At 44.6% G+C, this 10,076-nt stretch overlaps 1 protein-coding gene across 1 annotated transcript in view; it reads right to left on the bottom strand.

The window, feature by feature from the left end:
• Positions 1–298: 298 nt before the first annotated feature.
• The window catches only part of LOC125756381 (uncharacterized), a 47,805-nt gene continuing 38,027 nt past the window's right edge, over positions 299–10,076 (bottom strand). Inside the window, exons 2-3 of the mRNA XM_049411061.1 lie at positions 3,156–3,367; positions 299–387 (exon numbers count right to left, since the gene is read on the bottom strand). Coding sequence (XP_049267018.1) covers positions 299–387; positions 3,156–3,367 — 301 coding nt within the window. The remainder of the gene's footprint in view (positions 388–3,155; positions 3,368–10,076) is intronic.

The following is a 10,076-nucleotide window of genomic DNA, read 5'->3' as shown; positions in this document are numbered from 1 at the left end:
TTAGTTATTAGCAAAATTAAGTGATTCAGTATCAGTAGGAATCACACGATTGCATTACGAAATGAATTTCCGGAAGACAATGAAACAAGCAAGGTTACAAAAATATATTACAATAAAATGTGCAGTTAATATTAAAGTGAAAATAAAATAGCGAATAACGTGTCTTATCGCAACATTGAAAGTTCAATTTTAAAGTGACGAAGAATGCAGCAACCAGGTGGACTGGAGTGCCCACTCCGATGCTCTCAGTGCAGTTCCCCTTCTACAGGAAACTGACGCCATGCACAGCTGCTGTAGATCAGCAGCCAACTTGTCCGCGAGCCAGCTTCGATGACAGGCTTGTCCGGATCTCCTTCACGCTCACTTTGTACAGGGAGCAAGTGTAGGCTGCAACGGAAAAAACAAAATAACAGTTCAGTGAACATGTATGTGTTAGCAAAGCCCAATTTGTCATGCCTTCTTTTTAAATTTATCTGGAACAATATGTCTTCGACAAGTTTAAAACAAGCAGGCTATACACAAACTAGAAATGTTACATGGGAAACTTCTTTGATGCATTCTTGCTGAAGACAGGTGCGACGTTATGAAACATAGAATTTACACATAGCATATGCGTCAGAAATATGCTTGAATATTGTTTCTGCATAATGCATTGACACGAAGATTTGATGATACTGCTTGCCTAGGTTATTTTGCAGCATTTTTTGGAGCAGGCAAAAATGCTTTTTGGATAGAAAAATAAGGTTTTGGAGAAAGGAAAATTTTTTTTTTCAGATAAGTAACTTTAGGCCTTGGCAGCAGTGGTGGTCTACATATGCGACTACAAAAATAATGCCTTCAATATAAAAAGTTATTAAGAAAAAGTGATATGGGATGATTAGGCTAGCCATACATGGGAAATGTTTCAGTGACCGGCCTGTTAATGAATGGTTGTCCAACTTCGCCAGCTGTGTATACGAATTGATGCCCGTTAAACTTCTGCCAACTTTCTCTTCGTGCCTGTCGGCGCGTTCTCCTGCCTTGAGATTTTCTGTTCTTAAAACTGTCGAGATTCTCGGCTGTCGGAGACACCCGAAGCAACCTCCATGCTTTGTTTTTTGCGCGCATTCCGCCATTCATTGTTCCACCACGGGACACGTCGTTTGCCAGACAGTCCACTTGTTTATGGGGTACATTTGGTGGCAACATTAATAAAAAAAGCTGTCGCCTACTGCTGCACCTATGCTTAAATCACACATGTCTGTTCAACTTAAGAGAGCAATCTTACGAAACTGTTCCCAATCGGCTTTGTCAATGTGCCTTTTGGGAACCTGTGGGGGACATTCATTCACTATTTGTGCGCTCAGAACTATAGGAAGTGGTCCCTTCCGTAAGGATTATGACTTTTCATTTAAGTAAGGATACAAGCGATGGAGATGTAATGCTGCGATCTATAGACGAGTAGGTATTGTTACGGGTCTATAATATGTTGGCTCTTTTTGATTCAAGAAGCATGTGCCCGAAGAGAAAAGGAATTGTTCAATTAGACGACCTCGTGCGTCGCAGCTAGAGTTACCCCATAGACTGCTGTGTGCATTAAAGTCCCCAAGGACCAGATACGGTTCTGGAAGTTCATCTCTTAAGGACTGGAATTCATGTTTATTCAGTGGGTGATGCGGAGTTTTCTTAAGAGAGCAAATGGTGACGAATTTGTACAAAGGAACTGCTCGAACAGCCACTACGTCAACAGACGTTTGGATTGGTAAGTGTGTACATGCTATTCCTTCATTAACTACAAGGGCTACACCACCGGATAAGGCCATGGCATCATCCCGGTCCTTTCGGAAGGTGATGTAACTGCGTAGAAAGTTGGTGTGTTTGGATTTTAAGTGCGCTTCTTGTACACACAGCACATTTGCTAAGTGTTTTGTGTAGAAGTTCTTGGGACATCGTCGACATTTCTAAGGAGTCATCTGACGTTCCATTGTATTTGTGTTTCCATATTGGAAGTTAGAAAAGTGCTGTGTGTGCGAAAGTGGCTGTTTAAGCGGAAAGTTGGAACTCAAGTATCAGGGCCGTCGTCGGGCTCCGTTATCGGCGTTTTGGTTTTCTTAGCATGTTCCAGGGAGCTGCGCCGCTCTTTCGGCGCTAGAAGCACCGGAGTTGTCCATTGCCTGGTGTGACGCACTGGACCCCCGCGTACTCGAGCTATTGGTTCGTTTTTGCGACCTCGCCTGGCGAGGCGTGGTCGTGAGACCCGACGACCCCGGAGTCGCCTGGATCAGTGGCTTGGTAGGTGGAGCAGACTTAACTGCTGCCACCACGGGGGCTGCCGCCACGGCCGGTGGATCACTTTGCGTGAGCTGGGACAGTGGCGGTGGCCGACGCGACGCTGCCCCCTGACGCGCCGAATCAGCATAGGTTGGACCGTGAAAGGGCGAACACCTTCTGCGTGCTTCTTTGAATGAGATATTCTCTCAGACCTTCAGTGATATGATGTCTTTTTCTTTTTTCCAATTTCAGCAAGAGCGTAAATACGCAGCGTGGTCGGCGTCGCAGTTCACACAGTGCGGGTTTCATTGCAGGTGAGGAGCATAGAAACGGAAGGGCGAGGATAAAGCGTAGCACAGCCATGTATGGTGTCACGCAGGCAGAAACATTATACGTGCCCGGATTTCCCCTTGGTAAACTTGCACCTTAAACGATGAGGAGACAGGTCCGACTAAATAAAGGTATGGAATAGGCATGCGCACCCCTCAGCTGATTGAGGGGGGATGGGGGTGTCGCCCACACATGCGCACGCCTCTGTGCACAGTCTGTTTCTCTTTTTTATAACATAACGCTGAGCTGCTGTTCAAACTATACTTCATATGGATTTGCCTCGTAGCTCCGGTGCTGACATCTATTCTTGTTGCTAAATCATAGCTGATATCCTAAATTATACTTTGCTAATGACTGTGTTTCCTAGGTTCTATATCTCTGTGTTTACACAAATGTTTCATAGGTGCAATATTGTAGTGAATCAATTTTGTCCGTACACTTATTTATCTGTGTTACAGAAAGCCTAATTCCTTGTTCTAAATACTTAGCGCCAATCTAAGACACATTTATTCAGAAATACAGTTCTAAAGACACAACATACAGTAAAAAGAACACTACAGGTCGTAGAGAAAGACGGATCCGGATCTTGGAGCGGCTCCTCAAAGACCGCCGCGTCCACGTCCAGCCAGTCGGGAAAAGGTGCAGCTCGCACACGGTAGGTGTCGTCGTCCTCGGCCGATCAGTTTGTTCCCCCCTGTATCCGCTGGGCCCTGGACTGGGCTCCAAGGTCTTCTCGTCGGGCAAGTCTTCCAGCCTCCGACGCTTGCAAGGGGTCCGGCTTCGTCGTCTGAAACATACGGCAACGCACGGTTGGAAACATCAGATCTTGGCGACGTTTCAGCGTCGCCATCGCCTACTCGCTGAGAATATCCTACAAATGCTGCTTTGCGATGGGTGCTTCTTAGCATAAGTTATCCAGTTTTTCTTCCTGTTGACCATTGACATTGATACTTCATTGTCTTCCAGGTACAGTGTGATATTTCTCGCACTGGTGGACCACAACTACATGTTCCGGTTCATCAACGTTGGGTCTCCAGGAAGATGTCATGATGCACATGTGTATCATCAGTCAAACTGTCGCGCCTGATTGAAGGACCCACCTTCAGGAGGCCAAAAACTACATTAAGCAACGTGGCTGTGCCGCCACTGATACTTTGTGATGAGGCGTTTCCCCTCACACCGAATTTAATGAGGCCATTTGCCAGCACAAGCTGTTCTGATGAGCAGAAACATTTCAACTACCAATTCTCAAAAACTCGCAGAATAGTGGAAAATACCTTTGGACGGCTGAAAGCCCGTTTAAGGGCTCATAATGAAGCGGATGAAGTGCGACATCAGCCATGTGCCGATAAGTATAAGGGCATGTTGTGTGCTCAGTATTATTGTGAGCACTACAATGACACTGTGCCACAGCAATGGATCAAGAATCCCAGCTGCATGACTGAGTATTCAGCAACCAGCGCCCACCATAGATGCACACGTTGCTACTGGCAAGAACATTCGTGCTGCACTTGCCATGCCTTTCCGTCAACAGATAAACCAATAGCCAAGACATGACGTGAAAAAGTTCCATTGGTTGGTCTTTATTAAAAAATTGAGACATCAGGTCCATCAACTTCTGCACATTCACTGGCGCTCGCGCAAAACTTGCTCAAATTTTGTGGCATCTTCCAAGGCAGCTATTAGTTTGCTTTGCTGCGCTCAGCAAGGTGTGTGAAACCATTTCTGTGGCAGACACCCTCTTTCGTTTTGCCGGACGGCGCTTCTGCTGTAGTGTGCTCTGTGCCTCTGGTACGTTCTTGCTTCTGGTACGCTCTGTGCTGTGGCATGCTCTTGGCTAGCTTTTGAAGGCTCCGGCATATCTGTCTGTTCATCTGCAGATGTACCAGTTCTCCATGCTTGAAATGATCTGGAATGAATAAAAAAAATCTTTGTGCAACCCACACATCAACTGGCCCTTTTCAGGCATACGTTATGATATCCTGACACACACAAAGCCACAATGATAATGTGCTAGACGAAACGATCATTAGCCTTCTATTTCCCCAGAGCTTCCCTCTGGTGACATTCTCGTAGTGTGAATCTGACTAGCAGCTTTTAGAACAGTAGTTCTGAAACCGTTAATCCCTTGAATAACTGAATCAGTTGTCGACTACACATTAGTGCGCAAAGACTGATTGAGGAAGAAAAGAAAAGCTTAAATGTTCATTTCTTGGTCCTTCAGCATGAACTTAATTTTTACACATGAAAGGCTAAGATACATTTATGATGATTAGTTTAAAGGACCCTGACAGCAAAAATTTTTGTTGATGACTTTTTTACTGTACTTTGTAGCTTGGTCTGGTAATCCCAAAGTTAAATCGTGAATGCTCTAGCGTATCGTATAACTAATTATAGCACAGTTAATTGTGACCATTTTAGCATCACTTCAAAAACACCCGCCTAAATACCACAAGAAACTAGCGCCCCATGCGGGGGAGCGTCAAAGACCCACGTGCACTCAAGCTGTTGGTGACGTTGAAAGCGCGGTTTTCAAATCGGGGCCTCGCGCGCGGTAGAGATTGAAACGTTGTGGGTGCCTCGTATGGGCCAACAACAAAGCGAGAGGGGTGCGGAACAATAGGCCTCGCCGGGGGTGCCAGTCGTCCTATTGTGCACGTGCGACCCGCAAAACCTTCTGTGACGTCCACGATACTTGCTTTACTCGTGGAAGGTCACGCGGGGCCTCTATCTAGGTCACACCCAGGATGTCGCGAGGTGCAGCTAACTCAAATGAGCACTCACGCTTACTTAAACCAAATTAAGATATCTTAAAAGCAACGTTCGTCACTAATAATCGGTCAGATGTGCCCCATATACAGGAAAGTCAAACAACACAAACTCTCGAGGTTTCAATTTTGGTGTCAGGGGTCCTTTAAGCATACCGAAGCAAAGTGTCTTGTACCCCCCTGTCACACCAGCACATGTAATGTCAGTCTCAGTAAATTATATTCAAAGTGAATGTCGTTATGACCTTGGTTTCTGGTCTACATGGGTGTAGAAAATAGCGTTTGCCATGGATGTCAATGTTTGTCTTCAGTCCAGTGTACTTTCTGATTCTTATTATTCTCCGCTGATGAAACTTAAAATTTGCTTGCATGGCTGGCCGATAGATATTGCGTGGAAAATTCCAACCTTGCTACTGCAGCACGACTTTACCAAACAAAAAAGAGGAAGTGAAAAACAAGGAACAGATGAGCGTTGGTAAACCGTGGCTGACGGGAGGCGGCGTCGAGTCGCAATCAGGAAGAAGAATATAGTTGCACAAGTTGCTTCAACTGTCATTCTGTACGTCAAAATTTATCAAAAAGTTAACAAAAGCCATTGATTAATTCCGCATTAAGCTATCAATTTCGTAATTTTTTTTCCAAGTACCTGTCGTCGAGATTACTTATGTTGCACTTGCATGAGTTCAGGAAACGTATTCAATGGGCGAATGCCAATTTTGTTCTGAACATCATTCATTCTGCCCTTGTAGCAGCAACAAAAAGGCGATCAATTAACACATATTCACAATCACTGCGAATGACGTATGTGCTGTGTAACAAGGGTATTAGCTTTAACCGCTTTCTACTGGCTTCACAAATACAGGACATCTATAGCATGAAAGACTGCATAGCATATGAGTTCTTTGTGAGCAAACACAGCTCCCATTGCGATTACAGAACACAAGTTTGCACAACTCCAGGCCATAGTTATCACAAGCATAAATGTAACCTTGCGCTAAAGTCATATGAGAAAGCGCCTGCCATCGCTGCAGATGGTTTGCTGAACATACATGCCTACATATCCCATTTATTAAGTGATGGTTGTTCAGTTTTCATAGATCTTTAGCAAAATGTGTCTATAAAAAGTAATTTTGGGACTCATGAAAAACGCGAAAAATCTAGATTTTAGTGCTTCTGTTCCATAAAGGGTAAAAGCATCACGTATGTTTGCACTGCTTACCATCTCAACAGTTTCATTAGGAGAGCAAGAGCTCTTTTGAACGAGGGAACGATCGTGCGCAGGCAGCGATTCCAAGAACCTGTGTATTTCAGAAAAGAACGGCCAGGGAGATGGCGAGGACCCTGTGGTGTGTAGTCGTGACTCTCTCCTGGAAGCACAGAAAGCGACTATTACAACTCGGAGAATTGCACATACTATACGAATGGTTGATACCATACTACTTCGCAAATGCTTGTAATATGTAGAGACATGCTGAGATGGATTATACATCAACACCCACTCGCTCGTTCTATTTACACTGTTATTTCGATATAATTGTTTACGTCATCATCTCAGTTTCTTTAGGAACGGAGACTCAAGATTTGGGTATCCAAACTGCATTCAGTTGGCAGCTCTCGAGTACGGAAGACAAAGACCAGAATTCTGGTGACAGCAGTGATCCGAAGATCAGTGCTTTCGCCCAATTTCGAAAAATACCGAAAACTCCGTGAACACAACTTTGCAAGCTACTCAAAAGGGCCGAAAACATATGGTGCGCATATTCAGCGAAAGCGTAGTCCAGTGTACAGATGTTTTACAATCTGAAGACATGCCCACACTTTGCTGTATCAAACTGGCGCGCCTGATTGCGACTTACTTTGGTCAAAAAATTCAATTTTGAGATTTTGCAATCACCTGATAGAGAAGTTCTTTATCTTTCAGAAAATATGTCACACTTGAGCATTCGCGGTTTCAAAAATATTTTTGGTCCTTTTTCTTTGACACGTTGACAGTAAATGTGCGCGTACCTCGACGTTATTGCTGTGTTTTTCTCAAAAGAACATTTTTATCATTTGCGTACCCTTTTCTTGGGAATTATCGGGCGTAAGCAAACAAAACTTTTCGCATGTGTTAATTTGTAGCATTTACATGAGTGGTACTAGAATCACTGGCCTAGGTGCATTTGTATTTTTAGTAAAAAAAACATTCATAAAAAGTGGCAATTTTCATAATCGACAAACGTACAAAAACATACAAAATCTAGTTTTTGTTGTACGCTCACGATTTTACTTCCACTTTTCTAAAGCGTTAGTAGCTACCTTTATGCAAAAGTGCAATTCTGAGCAAATAGCCGATCTTATCAAGAAAGTACATATGTAGAAAAACAAAAATAAAGAAATACGAAACAATTTGAAACTAAAAAGCTCTAATGCAACCTGCGTCTACCTTAAAAATACGTTGCTACTTTTATAGCCATAGCTTGTATTACCACTGCTGTACAGCCAAACTTTGAAACTCTTTTTCAGTCTCACCTCACCTTAAGCACTGCACTGCATGACCTTGTGTTGCTTATGGATCAACACTCGCTCACTTATATATACACGCCATGTAAGCGCATACACTGCGACTTCCCCTCACAACAGCCGCCAATGCAGCCGGCGTTCGCTCCGGCATGGCTGTCACGCAGAGGTACGCTATGCAGGCTGTCCCTAGTTTGGCACGATCCATCTGAGCAGTGGATAACGCCCTGCGAATAATTTTACCGACTCCGCCCGGTCGCATGGCGATGTTCAATTATGTATCGCCGCAGGAAGGCACTACATTCACAATTGTGCCACACTCTGGCTGCCTCATGCGCCCCTGTTCTCGTCTCGTCCTAGAAACCACAAAAAGGCAGTAGTATAGATCGTTGCATCGGGCGAGGAGGAAAGGTCTGGCAACCACGCTTTCCTCCTTACTGGCTCGTGCGATCCGGCTTGGAGTGCATGTGTTAATGCTGGAATGTGTGTCGTTGTGGAGCAATTTTTGCGTGTTTTAGGTCAACCTGCGGATAGTTTTCTCTTTCATTGTCATGTCAGCCAGTACAGTGAACTCTCAATTGAGTGAACTTCAAGGGACCCAAGGAAATAGTTCACTTAACTGAAAGTTCACTAAACTGAATATTCACTAGAATATGGAGCAGCATTGGGCACAGCAGACATTAGAGTCAAAAGTGTGAAATGCAATTTTATTTTGAAAAGAAATCTGTAATTTTCATTTGGACTGATGCCCTTAAAGCGCAAGAAGAAACAAAGCTTTCCAGAGAGTCTACGTTTCTGTGCACTGCCTCTGGCACAGCTTGTTGCTGAGACACGAAATCTCGCAACTTTCTAACATACTCTACCGCCTCGGCTAGAGTTACAGAATTTGAACCTGCCTCAGCCGTTACGACTTCCTCGTCGCACTCTTCTTCTGGTTCCGGACGAATACTCGAAACAATTTCCAAATCAGATAGTTCTGCACAAGTGACAAGATCACTGTCACACTGCACATAGTCCTCAAATGAAGCACTACTGTCAACGTCCAGCTGTTGCTTCCCGAAATGAAGATGGCCGTACAATACCGATGATGCCGATGAGACAGACAAAAGAAGGGGCGAACTGATGCGCACGTGGCTCGTTTTCGCCACCCGCACGGCCGCTTTGCCTCGGTGACGCTGCATGCACAAGCGATGTCGCGCCGCCGCCGATGGATGGGCGATTTAGTGGCTGCTCGCATCGGCTATGCCAGTGCTGCAGTGCACAAAACTTTGTTGAATTGATTTAAAAAAATGAGCCTGGGTCCGCGGATCAAGTTCGTTCAACTGAAAAGTTCACTATTCTGAAAATTCGTTTAACTGAAAAATTTTTGCATAGAATGCATAAGAAAATCGCCGGGGATTTTCTAAAAGTTCGTTATTCCGAAATATTCGTTAAACCGACGTTCGTACAAGTGAGAGTTTACTGTAATAGGTCAACAGGGAACCACTGTGCTGTTTTTGGGTGTAGTAACAACTACAGAAAAAGGAAACTGCTGTTGGAAGAAACATGTGATGTGCATCACCAAGCGCGCAGTCTTTGTGGCTGCGGACTCTTCAAGTTACATCGTTTTCCTGTTGACGAAGAGCAGCGGCGTTTATGGCTTGCAAGCTTAAACAGGAAAAACTTTGTACCTTCCGCGAGTTCTCGGGTTTGTTCAGAGCACTTCTTTTCTGGCAAACGAAGCGCAATGACCTCGACGCCGATGCTCCGCCTCGGCTATGAACGGAAGGTACGTAGCCTACAGCTATTCCAACAACAACATTTCTCCGATGAACATTCCCATGTAATATTTCTATCTATCCCAGGTCAAAGTACCGCGGCGACAAATAGTGAAGCACGAGTTGGTGCCTACGAAGAAACGAAGGGTAGGTCACCAAATAGTCTGCCGTGCAGCGACACACGGTGCACTTTCGATCGTGTTCAAGCGCTATCTGGATTTTAATTTCTCGGCGGTGATTGACTCCTTTCCTCATCTTGCGCAAATAAGTCAATAGCTTCAAAAAATCGGGCTCGATCGCAGCGGAGAGTGCAGCCCGAATCAGACTTGTTAGATTGGCCAGTCAATCTCTTCAGCCGCCGCTTTTTGCACAAAAAGAGCAGAGACCAACGCCGTAATGATAGCAAGCATAGGCATACGAGTGGCTAGGTTCTTGTGCTCTATTTCAAGCATCAACGAAAACTTGTAGCTGA

Source organism: Rhipicephalus sanguineus, chromosome 11 (genome assembly GCF_013339695.2).
Source record: "Rhipicephalus sanguineus isolate Rsan-2018 chromosome 11, BIME_Rsan_1.4, whole genome shotgun sequence".
NCBI lineage: Eukaryota > Metazoa > Arthropoda > Arachnida > Ixodida > Ixodidae > Rhipicephalus > Rhipicephalus sanguineus.
The sequence above is the reverse complement of the archived record's forward strand: the minus strand, read 5'-3'. Positions and strand labels throughout refer to the sequence as shown.